The sequence below is a fragment of the Hypomesus nipponensis genome, chromosome 9, assembly GCF_054491055.1.
Source record: "Hypomesus nipponensis isolate SF chromosome 9, ASM5449105v1, whole genome shotgun sequence".
In the NCBI taxonomy this organism is placed as follows: Eukaryota; Metazoa; Chordata; class Actinopteri; order Osmeriformes; family Osmeridae; genus Hypomesus; species Hypomesus nipponensis.
The window spans coordinates 9,283,693-9,299,732 of NC_140369.1; the positions used below are offsets into that span (position 1 = coordinate 9,283,693).

The 16,040-nt window shown below is 41.2% G+C and overlaps 3 protein-coding genes across 4 annotated transcripts; all 3 read left to right on the forward strand.

Moving 5' to 3' along the window:
• Positions 1–434: 434 nt before the first annotated feature.
• Positions 435–5,657, forward strand: rnpep (arginyl aminopeptidase (aminopeptidase B)). Of its 2 annotated transcripts, none has more exons than XM_084706170.1 (11): positions 435–898; positions 1,918–2,058; positions 2,523–2,674; positions 2,985–3,101; positions 3,255–3,490; positions 3,584–3,697; positions 3,806–3,918; positions 4,061–4,169; positions 4,280–4,504; positions 5,059–5,201; positions 5,294–5,657. In XM_084706170.1, the coding sequence occupies exons 1-11, from the start codon at positions 515–517 to the stop codon at positions 5,438–5,440; spliced, it is 1,881 nt and encodes a 626-aa protein (XP_084562296.1). In that variant the 5' UTR covers positions 435–514; the 3' UTR covers positions 5,441–5,657. The 2 variants fall into 2 exon arrangements, with proteins under 2 accessions (XP_084562296.1, XP_084562295.1); XM_084706169.1 differs by lacking the exon at positions 1,918–2,058 and adding an exon at positions 2,115–2,255.
• Positions 5,658–6,098: 441 nt separating this feature from the next.
• Positions 6,099–10,659, forward strand: LOC146272728 (ras-related protein Rab-5B-like). The gene is made up of 6 exons (XM_084706174.1): positions 6,099–6,196; positions 6,880–7,222; positions 7,362–7,513; positions 7,673–7,795; positions 7,946–8,039; positions 8,363–10,659. Exons 2-6 carry the CDS (start codon positions 7,015–7,017, stop codon positions 8,428–8,430), a joined length of 645 nt encoding a protein of 214 aa, XP_084562300.1. The 5' UTR covers positions 6,099–6,196; positions 6,880–7,014; the 3' UTR covers positions 8,431–10,659.
• An 877-nt stretch (positions 10,660–11,536) lies between these two features.
• Positions 11,537–15,174, forward strand: cyb5r1 (cytochrome b5 reductase 1). Its single transcript, XM_084706173.1, is given in 10 exon segments — positions 11,537–11,673; positions 11,982–12,122; positions 12,261–12,333; positions 12,540–12,646; positions 12,931–12,964; positions 12,967–13,059; positions 13,261–13,344; positions 13,463–13,548; positions 13,723–13,822; positions 14,167–15,174. Coding segments are annotated over 10 exon segments (906 nt in total). The 5' UTR covers positions 11,537–11,658; the 3' UTR covers positions 14,340–15,174.
• The last annotated feature ends 866 nt before the right edge of the window (positions 15,175–16,040 follow it).

Sequence of the window (16,040 nt, forward strand, 5' to 3'; positions counted from 1 at the left end):
CGAGTAGATTAACATAATACAACTGGTCCAATGTTTAATCATACGTAAAGGATAATGATATATTTATGTATTTTAAATAGTTGCTCTCTGGGTTACCAGGATCCCCAAGTGCTCGTAGAAGAAATTCCCTTTGCTCTGTTGACTAGTTCACTTGTTCTTATCCGCTCCAAACGGTTGGAAACCATTGGAACCTGATTGGAACGCACCCATGTCCTATCACTGGCATGCTAATGCCCTCTAGCGTAGACGTGGTGAATAAGCCATTTTCGTAAATCAGTCACATGCTTGGATGTCATTAAACAGGAAGTCAGTAGGTGCGTTCGACTTCATGCAGCGCCGGCGGCGCTGATGGCCGGCTGCAGCCGCCTGCCTTGAAGCTGAGAATGCCATTGGCTCCTTCATGTCAGCCGGGCTGCAAGCGACGTCGGCGCTGCATCAAGTCGAACGTACCTAGTGTCGACGGTGGTCGAGTAGAAATACAGTCCCATTCGCTGATTCTCATTTGAACTTAAATATGGATTCTTCTCTCAAGCTGCATTCTGATTTGGCAGAGGATGTGGCTTCGTCCTCGAGCTTTCGTCAGTTCAAAATCAAACACTTTCACTTAGATCTGAATGTCGATTTCGAGAAGAAAACTCTGAGAGGTACCGAAACCTTGAATCTAAAATGCTTGAAAGGTTCCCAGACTGAACTGCTGCTTGACATCCACCCATCACTATCTTTGCACGAGGTCTCTTACGGACTGAGCAAAGACGAGTCAGATTTAGAGAAAGCAGAATTTTGCACGCAAGGCTTTACTACTTATGGCACCACGCTTGTCGTAAAGTTCCCCAGACCTTTTAAAAACGAAGATGAATTTCGGCTTGTGATCAAGTACATGGCAACTGATGGACCTGGGGTAAGGATTGGAAATCAATCTTGTGAATACAATGAACTGCAATAGAGGGTTTTCAATGGGCGTCATCAGACCGGAAGTCGCCATATTGGAGGCACTCCGCATCACAACAAAGCACAGGCACTGAAGTATATACCGAACGTCGTCAAGAAAATGGTTAATTATTGCCATGTTTCAAGTTGTACCAATAGGACAGATCGAGAAAAACATTTGCAATATTATTGACTTCCAAAAGTTATTAAAAACCAGGGAGATGAATGTCAGAGATGATCAAAGTAAAGGATGCGCTTGTGGTTGGCAATGCTCAACCAAGATCTACCAGGGAAAAAACACAATTGAGAGTCACTTGGCTACACCTTGAGTATTGCAATGATATCATACAGTTAAGGTTAGGTTGGTTAAAGACGTTATTGCATTACTTACTTTGGCCTTCACAACACAACGGTCATTGACAACTTGGCACTGTGTCTCCCTCACCCATCCACACACCATCTGGTTATAGGCCTCCAAACCTTTGTAGGATTTAAGGTCTTCCGCTGTGTATGGGCTCGTGAGAAAACCAGGTAGTTGACTATATCGGGATATGCAACTGAAGGAAGAATCACCGGGTCGTCACGGATAACGCTAACTCGTAGGGATCTGCACAGCCAATACATTTTAATTTCTCAAAATATCGCACATTTTCTTGTGGTCCAAGTCCTTCCTAATATACTTTTGCATCTTGGACGCATTTTGATGAGCTTTTCGGTTGTTTGGACATGGCTACATTCACTTCAAGTATCCAAAGCGCATAATACTCCATTGTACTCCGTTCAGTTTTTTACACCGAGTGCCTCCACAATGGCCGTGCATCCGGGTTACCGCCCAGAACGTGACGTTGGTGAAAACCCTCTCTCTCTCTATATATATATATATATATGAAGTTAGAGGCATGAGTTCATACATTTCATAATCTACACCACAAGTGTTAATGGTTGCCAAAGCACCACTGCACTTCTCTCATTAGAGCAACATATCTGTAGATGTCATGGCTGGACCCTGCACAGACTGGTGAGAAGAAAGGACCTTTCCTGTACACCTCTGGTTTTCCTGTGTTGAACAGGAGTCTCTTCCCTGGCTTCCACACACCCATGACTAAGAGCCCCTATTCAGCTGCTGTAAAGGTAATACTTGCCTATCTGAACTCAAGCCCTGGTGTTTCTGTCCCTTCACTTACTAGGTTTGCTGGCTGGTTCCAGAGCAGACAGCGGGGAAGACCAAGCCTTATGTGTTCACCCAGGGCCAAGCAGTACTCAATCGCTCCTTCTTTCCCTGCTTTGACACCCCAGCAGTCAAGAGCACCTACTCTGCATCAGTACAGGTGAGCCCTTGGGTTTCCTGAACCAGGGGCCACAGGAGGAAGACCAGTGAGACGGACATTGCACTATATATTGCACTTTTTGTTATTCTTTAACCTGTCCTTTTTCCCTCTCTTCCTTTTGTCCTTGTCTCTTGTGTGATATGCTGGGAAGTGCACTTTTTATAGGGGCTTTTTCCAACTTGTATACATTTATAAATATCAGTCATGGCTCCCTTTAAGGTTACTTGGGTTCTTGTGAATATTCAAGTTATACTCTTTCTCTCTCAGGTCCCCAATGGCTTTACTGCAGTGATGAGTGCAAGCAAATGGGAGCACAGGAAGGCAGACAACACCTTTCTGTTCACTATGGAGCAGCCTATCCCCTCCTACCTGGTGGCTCTAGCTGTGGGTGACCTGGTGTCTGCTGAGGTTGGACCAAGGTTGGTGGATTGTGCAATATCTCTTCACACAGATTCCATGGATCTTTCCTTGGGTTAAAGATGAATCTTTATCTTTGCAGACTTCAATAGTCTTGTGTGAATCAAAGAGCAGTTCATTTACATTTGACCTAGATAAGGTCTGAGAACTTTGAACCTGTAAGGTACATTTCAGAAAGAATGTTGATCATACCCAGTTCCATGGATTCCATGCATAGGGAGATTAAACAAAATGCATTGTGTGGGATTTGTTTTCATTGTCTTTTATATTTATAGTTTCATAGGTGAATGTCTCAGATTTTCTCTGTTGCAGGACCAGAGTATGGACAGAACCGTGCCTGCTGCAGGCAGCAAAGCAGGAGTTTGATGGTGTAATCGAGGAGTTCTTGGCAGTTGGAGAGAAACTATTTGGACCTTATGTCTGGGGGCGGTGAGGGTCTATCCTACATTTCCTTTAACAATCCACTTCATTGATTATACACTATAGTTCTGCACTTTTACATCTGTTGAAAAATGTGGAGTTACACTGTCTGTAATAGGAAGCAAAGGTTATATGTTTGTTGGATTTTTGTCTCTGTCTTAGGTATGATGTCCTATTCATGCCTCCATCATTCCCTTTTGGAGGAATGGAGAACCCCTGCTTGACCTTCGTAACTCCCTGCCTGCTTGCAGGCGACCGTTCACTTGCTGACGTCATTGTGCACGAGATCTGCCATAGCTGGTTTGGTAACTTGGTGACCAACGCAAACTGGGGCGACTTCTGGCTCAACGAGGGCTTCACCATGTATGCCCAGCGCAGAGTGTGCAAGGAGCTGTATGGTGAGATGTGTTCTGGTTCCATTGTAAAGTCTTTGTAAGTTTGATCTGTTGATTATGGTTGTCTCCATGTTATACATTGATCATTGTTTGCAGGGGAGGCCTACACATGTCTAGAGGCAGCAACAGGGAGAGCCTTACTAAGGCAACATATGGACAACACTGGAGAAGATCACCCCCTCAATAAACTGCGTGTGATTATCAAACCAGGTCAGATACATGTGATGTAAAAGCACACATTGACTTTCTGAACAGTTACACATTTTCAAGTAGCCTAGTCAACTGTGTTTGTTTAGTCCTCTGACATACTCTCTCCAGGTGTTGATCCTGATGACACTTACAACGAGACACCCTATGAAAAGGGTTTCTCTTTTGTCTCTTATCTGGCCTATTTGGTTGGAGACCAGATGCTATTTGATGGATTCCTTAAGGTTGGCATAAATATTTTCCAATTGTCTCTACTGTGCCAAACCGATCCCTACTGACAGAATACATAGAAGGACTTGTACCTTAAACAATATTGTGTGTATAACTCAGCTAAATATGTTATGTGACTGAATCATGATTTCACAGGCCTACGTTAACAAGTTCAAGTTTCGCAGTATAATGGCAGAAGATGCGCTTGAATTTTTCTTGGAGTATTTCTCTGACCTCAAAAAGAAGGGAGTCCACAACATTGAGGGTAAACATCATTGTTTGTGTCCTTATTGCATTCTGTTGGGAAAATGAAGTGACTAAGGTTCAGGAAAACAAAACTAATCTGCACATCTGCACTGCGGTCTCATCTATAAGGTCTCGAGTTTGACAGTTGGCTCAATGTGCCCGGTTGGCCCCCATACGTTCCCGACCTGTCTGCCGGTCAGAGCTTGATGAAGCCTGCAGAAGAGTTGGCAGAGCTGTGGAGAGCTGAAGTCCTGGATCTAGCTGGCATTGGCAAGACAAACATCCAGTCCTGGAAGACCTACCAGAGTGTTTACTTCCTAGAGAAAATCTTGGAGAAGTCCCCACTGCCAAGAGGTAGGACTACCTATCAGGAACTTCACATACAAGGCTCTATGCTTTGTTCTTTAGTCCCAGTGCTATGGTATGTGGAAGAAATTGTTGTTGGTCTCCCCTAGAACAGTGTGACTAGCAGTTCAGGATTTATAAGTATAAACCTCAACAAGAATAAGGATTAGTTCACACATACAAAAGGTAGTATTAAAGTCTCTCTGGGGCATGAAGGTCAGAGGATTTCTAGTGAATAAACGAAGATAACATACAGCCAACAGGTGTTACACACAGACACATGACTGTCATCAGTACACAATATAAGTTACTGTAGGAACACAAATATAAACGAATAATATAAAATATTATGAACACATTAAGGCAATGACTGGTGTACTGATTGTGATTTAGCACTTTGGAAATCAGTGATTTCCTTGATTCTCTTTGACTTTCTTGATACCCTATGGGTCTTTGGGACATGGCCTATTGATTACCACCTGCAATGCACCACATATTGATAATAAATGCTCAAGGTTTAACACCTTTGTACGAATGATGACGTTCCCTGTCTCTCTAACAAGGTAATATGGAGCATTTGGAAGAGCAGTACCCTCACATTGTGAAGTCAAACAATGCTGAGCTACGACTGCGCTGGGCCCAGATTGTTGCCAAAAATCTCTATCAGCCAGGATATAAACATGTACGCAGCTTCCTCAGCAGCCAGGTTTGTAAACATGTATAAAAGGTTTAAAAAATGCATATCTATCACGAGATAACTTATGTAGCTGACTCATGTCTGAATGTGTCTATTTCCAGGGAAAGCAGAAGTACACTCTTCCTGTATATCGTGCTCTTTGGAATGGATCAGAGGAGACTAAATCTCTGGCTACCGAGATATTCAGTGCCACCTCTCATCAGCTTCATGTCAATGTCCGCAATTATGTGAAGAAGATTATCACCTAAAGCACAGGCTTGAAGCATGTGTTTTAATAACGATCAAGAGCTGATTTAAATGAGAAGGCATTAGACTGCAACCAGACAGATATGATTTAGTTGATAAAGGGACATTTGAAATAACTGTGTTCATGTTTAAAACTCATTGAATATGCAGGTGTTTTTCTTTTAGGGCTGTATTTCAAATACAGAGTACACATATTTTGAATAAAATCATCTGTTTGCATTTTGTATTCTGTCTTAAAAAAAATTGACAGTAAGCTTGGCCCCCTTAAATGTAGAGTCTATTCAGTGGTCTTCAACCCTGGTCCTCAGGGACCCCCTGCCCTCCATATTTTAAATATTTCCCTGTTCCAACACACCTGATTCATAACAGGCTTCTGCATAAATGTAACAACCAATTCATTTGAAGATATATCTATGGTTCTCCACATAGAGATATATATAAAGGCCTTTATACTGTAGTATATATCTACTGCCACGGCTATGGTGTGAAATTAGTGCCAGGAGAGGGAGCTCTCTAAAAACTATTTGTAACTTGCAAAAAAGATTTGTGTCTCTGTAGAAAATGATTCGTGTACTTGCAAAAAAGTTTTGTGTCTCCGTAGAAGAACGCGGGGACACTGCTCCCAAAACAATCTAAGCCAATCAAATATAGCAATTCCTGTGTTCAGTATCATTGGACATTTTCGTCTGTCTATCACACAAAGAACGTCAAATAAGAACAAAACTTGAATGCTGATGATTTCAATGGCGAGTCATTTGGTAAGTAGTTAAAAATATCCATGGGCATGTATCTTTAATGCAACATTTAAAGAGTATTCAGTTAACACACTTCATAATATAAATTAATGGATAAGTGTCGTAGTAAATTTAATAGTGTTTAATGTAAATATGTATTTTTAATGTAAGTGTTACTACGACGGTACGTTTCCGTCTTGTCTCCAGTTGGACATGATGTTTTTTTGTCGTCATTAATATTAGGTAAGTTCGAATTCATGCAGCGCCGGCGTTGTCTGCAGCCGCCTGCAGCCCGGCTGACTCGAAGCAACCAATGGCATTCTCAGATTCAAGGCAGCCGGCTGCAGGCACCTGCGGCGCAGCATTAAGTCAGTCCATGTCGAATGCACCTAATAACACAACTTCGAACAGTCAACTTGAAAGGTCAAACTAAATGACGGGATATTAGGCAACAGTTATTGGTGGTCATCCTAAAACAGTAAGAAAAACAAGGAAAGTCCTTGTATGGACACTGGATGATGATGATGAGCACATTAAAGGTCTAGGAATGTAATAGATTGTTTCATATTCTAAGCAGAAATACCAGGGGGTTTAAACAAGAATTGACAGTAAAGAGTTTTCACAGCTGATTGTGTGACAGGTTGCCACTATGTTAAAAGGTCTAGTTTCTGGCATACATCTGTTGTTTTTGTCTTTTTGTCTTGTAGATTTCTATTTCTCATCTGGCAGACGGGTCCCATTGTCCTTAAGTGGGGGACCCCCCTCCCTTATCATCCTCTCCCCAGCTGTCACCCCCCCCCCCCACACACACACACACACACACACATCAATTTTACCCTTGCATGCCTTGCAACCCAACAACCCCCAAACCTCGTAATACACATCGAGCCCCAATGGCAGATCCATCAATACCATCGCAACCTGGTGGCCAGACCAGTAAGATTATCCAGCTTAAACTGGTGCTACTTGGGGACTCTAATGTGGGAAAGACCTGTCTGCAGGAACGGTTTGTCAAAGATCGGTTTGACGACAACCCCCCCAATATTGGAGGTACAGAAGCACATGCTTAGTTGTACACACTTTTCACTTATTTTAGCCACTTTATACTCTTCCCACTCTCTTGCAAATTGGGCATGAATTGAGCCTACATTACCTTGCCATCCCATGTTCTCTCTCCCCCTTGTCTCAGCTGCCTTTGTGACCCAGATGGTGAGTGTGGATGGTGTCATGGTCAAGTTTGAGATCTGGGACACAGCAGGTCAGGAGCGCTACGACAGCCTGGCACCCATGTACTACAGGGCTGCCCATGCAGCCATAGTTGTCTATGACATCACCAACACAGTATGGAAAACAATTTCATATTTGCATCTAGCATAGTCTCCACACACTCTTAACTTTGCATGCACAGATCCATTATTTCTTATGTTTAAGCCTATGGTGTTAACCTTGTTGCTACCGCTAGTCTTCACCCTCTCATTTAAATGTTCTTGCTCTGTATAGGAGACATTTGACAGAGCAAAAAGGTGGGTGACTGAACTCCAACACCAAGCAAGCCCAAGCATAGTCATTGCCTTAGCTGGCAATAAGTCAGACGAATCTGCCAACAGAGCTGTGGAATACGAGGTGAGTATTCAAATACTCCAATAAACTGGTGGAATATATCTCAGAGTAAACACTTCTAACATAGTGTGCTAATAGGTTTGTCATTGACACAGAAAATACAGATCTTTGGTTTTGTGGAATTTATTTCATGCACTAATAATGCTCCTGCAGGAGGCTCAGGTCTATGCTGCATACAACAAACTAGTCTTCATGGAAACTTCTGCTAAGACTGCCATGAACATCATTAATCTATTCCTGGCCATAGGTGAGCAATACATCATCACACAATCATAGTACTCTCTAAACTTTGATCTCCATCCCTCTCTATTGGAAACAGACCAGACCAACTAATAGCTCTATTTTTCACAGAAATAAACAACAATACATAGTTAGACAGCATATCTATTCCACAACCAGCGTGGTCTTTCTGGACAGGGTGCCCAGACAGCACCAACATGTAATGACATTATATAAACACCAGAGGGTAGTAATAATCTAATGTTGGAACAGTGTCTCTAATAAACATTGAGCAACACAAAAATTCATGCAGAAAATATTTTGATCATATCACGATTTATTGTCTTCTAGCCAAGACGGTGCTGGTTGTCGAAGACTTAGAAGATAAGAAGATGGAGGATTCACCCTCAGCCAGTTAACTCAGACCAGCAGGGCCGGAGTGGGGACACTTTTCAGCCCGGGAGTTTCAGGCCCCTTTTTTTTGTATACCAAACAGGGCCAGATGCAGCCTGCTTTAACTGGGGGTGCAGTTAACTTTTCTGGGGGTGATTACAAAAAGGGATTGTATTATTTTTTATATTGATACCATTTTTGAGACTGCTAACGATCCGAGTGTTAATCAGGCACGGAGCCAGACTTAGTAAACATTCTGGGCTTAGCCCAAACCTAGGACGTATGGGTTTGATGTGATGCAAAATACTGACTTCCACACGTAATGCGAGCGCGCATAGAACATTTTTGGCCATTATTTGAGGGCAAAAACTCTCGCAATTCTCCCGATTACCCACCCCAGCCCTGCAGACCATCAAGGCCAAGTGCTGTGGAAGTTAAGAGATATCCTCCTGAGACCCCGCCCATTAACTTTTGTGCTCTATACTGGACATTTTGTTCACATGCATCTAACTTTATTCTTTAGAGCTACTCTATCAATCCCTGTTGTACTCGAAAGAGGACATCCTGGGCTTTCCATTGATATGTCATTTAATGGGGTGGGACTTTGGTAACTTCCTTTTTCTTTCCATCCAAAATGGCCGCCATTGCCGCAAGCACATTTTATGGAAAGAGAAGAAATAAGTCAAATATTGTTTATCTATTTCGTTTTTACTATGATAATTGTATATTTTATTGTTTATTAACTTCTGAGGAAATATATTTTTAGTTTTGAAAGCAGGTAAATTATTTTTTGTTTGAAATAATAGCCCTTTCATGAATGTCAATTATAGTGGACATCAAGATCATCTTAATGTAATATTGTTGTAGGAAACAGAACTGAAGCAGAGAGGATTCTTTTCCGGATGGTTGAGGGAAAATCAGATTTGGAGCTTTCAGATGATGAGAGAGATGAGGATGAGTTTGAGCCTGGGATAGAAGAAGATGTTGAAGAAGAGGAAGATGATGCAAGAGGCTCATATGATACAGACACAGAGACAGGGAGGGAGGATCAAGAAAGATGTTGCCCTCTTTGGGCCAGTAGTAGCACATAGGTTTTATTTAGTACCAGGGTAAGGGTTATTTATGTTATATTTATCTGTTATGCTTAAGATTAGAAGTGATGCCATGAAATAAATCCAAAGTTTGATGAGTTCCACCAGCTCTCCCAGCTGAACGTACTCGACTCCACCTGCAGTTAGATCATAGACTTCCTGTCTGACAGGAAGCGATGCGTTAAGCTAGGAAAACATGTCTCTGACTCTTGGTCCATCAGCACCAGATCTCCTCAGAGCTGCTTTCTTTCTCCTCTGCTCTTCTCCTTGTACACCAAAACTGCACCTCCAGTCATCTGTCTGTCAAACGTCTGAAGTTTTCGGACAACACCACCCTCATTGGGCTCATCTCTGACGGGGACGAGTCTGATTATAGGTGGGAAGCTGACAACCTGGTGTAGCTAGAACAACTTAGAGCTCAATGCTCTTAAGACAGTGGAGATGGTTGTGGACTTCAGGAAGAATACAGCCCCACTCACCCCCATCATCCTGTGTGACTCCCCAGTCAACACTGTGGAGTCCTTCCGCTTCCTGGGGACTATCCTCTCCCAGGACCTCAAGTGGGAACTGAACATTAGCTTCCTCACCAAGAAAGCACAACAGAGGATCTACTTCCTATGGTAGCTGAAGAAATTCAACCTGCCAAAGACAATGATGGTGCACTTCTACTCAGCCATCATTGAGTCCATCCTCACCTCCTCCATCACTATCTGGTACGCTGCTGCCACTGCCAAGGACAAGAGCAGACTGCAGCTTATCATCCGCACTGCTGAGAAGGTGATTGGCTGCAATCTGCCTACCCTTGAGGACCTGCACACCTCGAAGACCCAGAGGCGAGAGAGGAAAAGATTGTGCCGACTCCTCCCACCCTGGAAACTCTGTTTCAGCTACTCCCCTCAGGCAGAAGGTTGCGGTCCATCAGGACCAAAACCTCACGCCAGTTTCATTTATTCATGTTTTTTTTCCTTCATCATAATAGATTCACATGGGCTTCCTGACTGTCAAGATGACCCTACAATCCGTATTGTCACTCTACAGCCATAATGTGTTCAGTTTTTTTATTTTCTAAATTTGGCTACCTTTTCACACTAAAATGATCCCGTGGTCCACTACAGTGGACATGCTATGAAATAAAAAATAAAAATACAATTTCAAAAGTCTAAATGCTAAGATGTTTTTTTAAGCCTAAATAAACAGGAAATGGCAAAAAAAACTAAAAATGAAAACATTACTTTTACTTGGTTCCCAGGAGGATATAATAGACAAGGACCATGGGCGTATCTAGCCCTATTCAGTTTCTTTAGCCCCCCAAAAAAATAATTTTATAAAAAATATATATTTTATATATATATATATATTTTGTATTTTTCTTTCATATTTCATTCATTTATCTTCCTAAAACCCACTAGAGGACACTATTTAAAAGGATATTTTTTAAAAAAAATCTTCTGGGGGAACATGCCCCCAGACCCCCCTAGTTTTGCTGGGTCACAGGAAAAATTAGAGGTTTCATCTAGGGACTTAGCGCCCCCAAAAGTGGGAACCTAGATTCGCTCCTGACAAGGACTAGACCAGGCACAGCAAAATCAGCCATTTTTTAGGAGCAGGCGGGAACATGATAGGTGTGAAAAGTTTTGAGAATTAGAAAACAATTATTTACGATAGGAATTCAATAGGGGTTTCTGAAGTTCCTCAAACAGAGAGGGAAAGTTCCTATAATAGTAAAAAATAATTGATAAGCCTATCCAATCACATAGCATTCCAACAGTAAGAGGTACAAAGGAATTAAAAAATGTAAGGCTAAATGTGTGTTTGCATTCCATTTTTATTTCAGGTGATTATACATAAATAAGTCAAACAAGGGCAATTGTGTCAGCGGTGTGGAAGTTTCTGACAAGAACAAATCCAGGAGGGGCTATGGCGCCGAATAAAAACTATAATGTAAAGACAATTGCACAAAAAAACGTTTAAAATAGAGATATAACATATTATGTCTATGGTTCTTCCGGTCATACCCATTTAAACGGAAGTTGACACTTTGGTGCCACATACAAATACATCCCCACGGGTGTGCCCACAGAAAGGCTCCTGTCACTTGCCCAAGGACGTTATATTTGGATGTGACTTCTTATTAATAGGACATTGCAGTGATACGGACTCGCCATGAAATACGCCTTGGTAAAACCAATTTAAAACTTCTTCCATGAATACCGTTACTATTGGCTAGCTAGCAACTAGCGAGCTACTGTAGCTGTGTGTTTGTTCATTTGCCAGCCAAGTGTACTAAACTAGCGTTAGCTAAGTGAACTAAACTCTTTAGCAACAACTCTAATTAATCGATATTCATCCATCCATTTCCCTTGATAAATTTGACTTACCTTAATGCCTACAATTATTTCATGCAAGGCTTGACAGTTTGTTCATTATAGTCGTTGTGGTACTAGGTTTCTTATAATGTGTGCCTGTGCCTCCAATGTTTCGTCTAGACCACAACAGTGGTTGTGGCTGTTGGAGTAGTTGTGATTTCTACTGTGGGCATCATCTGTTACCTGAGCAAGAAGAAAAAACCTCTTCTGACCCTCCAGGACCCTTCTATTAAATACAAGCTGAGGCTCATTGATAAGGAGGTAATGAAGTAGTCGTCTCGACCATTTAATCCGATCAATAATAAGACCAAAATTGTGTCTGTATGAACTAACATTCCACACACGAATAATTTATATCGCTTGGTTGGATTTTTCCCTGACTCTAATATCTTGTTATAGGTAATTAATCATGATACTCGCAGGTTCCGATTTGCTCTGCCCTCAGAAGAGCATATTCTAGGCTTACCTGTAGGTAAGTTCGTACTGGCTACTTTGGTTTTGGTAATCTTGGACTAAAACCTTGCAGTATTAAAGCTATAGATACATTTAACAATAATTTAATAATTGTTCATAGATTTCAAAGTCAGCACTGGGCCAAATATATTTTGTTGAAACAGTCAGAGTTAGTCTTAAAGTAATTTATCCTGTGTTATTAAGCTCTTCAATCATTTCCCTCAGGAAAGCATATTTACCTCTCCGCCCATATTGACGGTAAATTAATTGTACGGCCATACACCCCTGTTTCCAGTGATGATGACAAAGGATATGTGGACTTGGTTGTAAAGGTATAGTTAACTAAACGATTCATACAATATTGAATATGCACATCGTTGTATACTATACACATATAAAAGCAAATATTTACAATAAATCTTGTGAGACAGCTATTGTTTTATTTGAAAAGGTTTGCACTCATTAGCTCCTAATTATTACAAGTTTTTTTTGTAACTGTTTTCAGTGGATAATTTACTATTTTTGTTATTCTCATTGCCAACAACTCACTGAATCAACTGAGCAAGGAAGAAGGATTGGTTGTTAGTTTCTTTCATAAAAAGGATTTTCCCCACAGATTTATTTCAGGAATGTCCACCCTAAGTTCCCTGAAGGGGAAAGATGTCCCAGTATCTGGAGAGTCTTGATTTAGGAGATGTTGTGGACTTCCGAGGGCCAGGAGGGCTTCTTGAATACAAAGGACAAGGTTAGATATACTCTAATCTTTACACTAAAAGTAACATTGGGTGTAGTTCTGTGTGTATTGCTGATTTGTGTATTTAGGTGTGTCCAAGTGATTATATATGTGGACACATACACCCACCCAGTTTCTAGTATTCCTTAGAAAAATAGTTCCAAACTAGTTTCAAGGCACAATTGAGTTGTGTTACTCTGATTTTTGCTACAGGGCAGTTTGCTATTCAGCCTGAAAAGAAGTCCCCGGCTGAGACCAAAGCTGCACGTTCTGTTGGCCTGATAGCAGGAGGAACAGGTGAATCTTGATCCTGCCAAGGAGACTTTGATTGATCTGGTGCCAAGTATACATGCCTGATGTGTGTGCTTTTATTGGTCCCCATCCATTAATTCTCTTGATTCCCTCTTGTATGTAGGCATCACCCCAATGCTACAACTTGTGCGTGCTATCCTAAAGGACCCCAGTGACCAGACCTCTTGCAGCCTGCTTTTTGCCAACCAGGTGTTTGGCCAAAATGTTTCCCATCCAAGATTTTGTGTTTAACTTGAATTATGATCTAATTATTTCATTGTGGTTCTAACCCTCTGGATGACTATTGATTTTATATTAGGTTTTGAATAATTTACCCTTTATTTACAAAATTATGTTGTGTGTGTGTGTGTCTGTGAGTAACAGACTGAGAAGGACATCCTGCTAAGGGATGAGCTGGAGGAGCTGAAGGCCAGGCATCCAGATCGTTTTAGGTTGTGGTTTACTGTTGACAGAGCACCTGAGGGTATGTTTTTTCAAAGCACTATATATTTTATCATTAATTGTATTCCCCTTAGTATTAGCTAGACTCCCCCCCCCCCCTTAGTATCAGCTAGACTTTGCTCCTTTTGTATAGTTAGTGCACATATTTAAGTTTCAATATTCCTATATGTTTAATGTATGCACCTCCCAGCCAAAGTAAATTCCTTGTTTGTGCAAACATTCATGGCAAATAAAATCCCTTCTGATTCTAGTAGGTAGTAGCTAATATAGTATTGTGTATTGTGGTCAAATGTTCTTCAAACAGTACTAAATGTCAGAAATAACTATCTTCTCTTTATCTCTGCTTCTATTGTCATCTTAACTCAGGCTGGGAATACAGTGAGGGTTTCATCAATGCAGACATGATCCAGAAGCAACTGCCTGTCCCTGCTGATGACAGCCTGATCCTCATGTGTGGTCCACCACCCATGATCCAGTTTGCATGTAACCCAAATCTGGACAAGTTGGGATACCGGAACAGTCAGCGCTTTGCCTACTAGCCACCCTTATGTTGCGAGACACCACTGACCTACTGATGTTTCCTCTGGTCATTTCTGACTATGAGTATATCTTGCACTTAAAACCACTCTTTGATTCTGGAAGCAAGTACATATGAAAGTACATTTGCTAAAGTCATCTGATGTATCTTGTTCAACTAATGGAAATAGAAGGATCAGAGAGTTTGACTTAGGGTGTCTTATGTTAGTTGAACACTATACCATGTAAGCCTTTGTCAGATGTCAGAACAGGTTATATTTATTCTCTTTGGCTCTGCCTGTAGTTTCCAGTAGATGCAATATACTGGATCAAATGCTGTATTTTAGATGATACATGAATGCATTTTGTCGTGGTGTTTTGCTAGCTTAAATAAAATTCAAACTTCAGTGAAGGCCACTGATGCAGCATTAAAGATATGATGTAAGGTAAAAGAAAGTTAATTTCCAAACTGACTCAGTTTTGGTAGATTAGATTTAGGGGGGGGGGGGGGAAATCCCCTAGGTCTTTGACGTTTGGTTTATCTTCCAAATCCCTTCCCAGCATACATGAACCTCTGGGGGTGGTAGTATCTTCAGTTATGACACTAATGTCTCCAGGAGTGAGGCATGTATTTGCTTTTGACCATTTTTGTCTCTCTTGCAACTGAGGCAGGATTTCAAAAGACCACCGTTTCCAAAAGGGGTCAGCCCCAGGGGCTAAGAAACATGTTCTGCTTCTGATCATATTCCAACCTCTCTCTGGTGTACAGATTTCCCTGCTGAAGCAGTCCATGAGGTAACACTGGCTGGATGTATCTAGACTGTAGCCTATGCTAATTAAAGATTTTGAGCCCTTCTACACTTTTGCCAATGTTGTATGCACATATATCCTTTGCTATCCCTTTAAGCCTCAGCTATGAACATAAAAATGCTGAAACGCCACTTATAACGCACGTAAAACTCGCATAAAATACCTGCAATGCATTCAAATATTATGCCAGTTAGCATACAATATTTTGTACGTGGACATTTGACGTTTACTCAATAATAAACGTGTTTTGTGAGCTGTCCTGAGAACTAGAATACCTCCTTTGCACTCTTTGTTACATATCATGGAATACCACCATTATTTCGAAAAAAATAAATTTTAGCATTTGGTCTGATAAGACAAAATGGTAGTTGTAAAATGTCCTATCCACTAGCGCACTGTTTAGTTCTATGGTATATTGAAGAGGATTGTGGGAGATTGTATGCGAATGGCGATACAAAGCTAAATTGTCCTTATAGAATAAATATGTATCTGCTGATTCTGCTCAATAGTTAAAGCATAACGCTAAACATGAATAATATTGATATTAGCAAAATAGATATAATTGGAAAGGGCCTTTGCTAGCCTACTGCAGGATAACATTTGCCGTTTACGTCCAATAGGTGGGGATGCTGGGTCATTGTTTATGAAACGAGACGCGTCAAGCCAGTTGAAACTCGACTTTTTGGTTGTCATTTCATTAGACGGTGTTGTGTTGACTGCAGGGGGGGGTTTGGCTTGTTTTTGTGTGAGAATCCGGAAGGATCAAATTTCGTTTTACCCTGGAGAGTCTGGTATGTCCGTTCAATGAACATTTCAAAACTGTATTTCACATTATTAGGTTACACTAGCAAAATACATGTCTTTTTACTTTTTAGAGTGAGACCACTAGTTTTAATTACACCAGAGATGTGTTA

Excerpts from the sequence above, each read along its gene's own strand:
- rnpep (XM_084706170.1), top strand. The coding sequence starts at position 515 with ATGGATTCTTCTCTCAAGCTGCATTCTGATTTGGCAGAGGATGTGGCT. Across the intron at positions 3,102-3,254 it reads GGACCTTATGTCTGGGGGCG|GTATGATGTCCTATTCATGC; the intron begins GTGAGGGTCTAT and ends TCTCTGTCTTAG. Across the intron at positions 3,698-3,805 it reads GCGTGTGATTATCAAACCAG|GTGTTGATCCTGATGACACT; the intron begins GTCAGATACATG and ends TACTCTCTCCAG.
- LOC146272728 (XM_084706174.1), top strand. The coding sequence starts at position 7,015 with ATGCCTTGCAACCCAACAACCCCCAAACCTCGTAATACACATCGAGCC. Across the intron at positions 7,223-7,361 it reads CAACCCCCCCAATATTGGAG|CTGCCTTTGTGACCCAGATG; the intron begins GTACAGAAGCAC and ends CCCTTGTCTCAG. Across the intron at positions 7,796-7,945 it reads ACAGAGCTGTGGAATACGAG|GAGGCTCAGGTCTATGCTGC; the intron begins GTGAGTATTCAA and ends ATGCTCCTGCAG.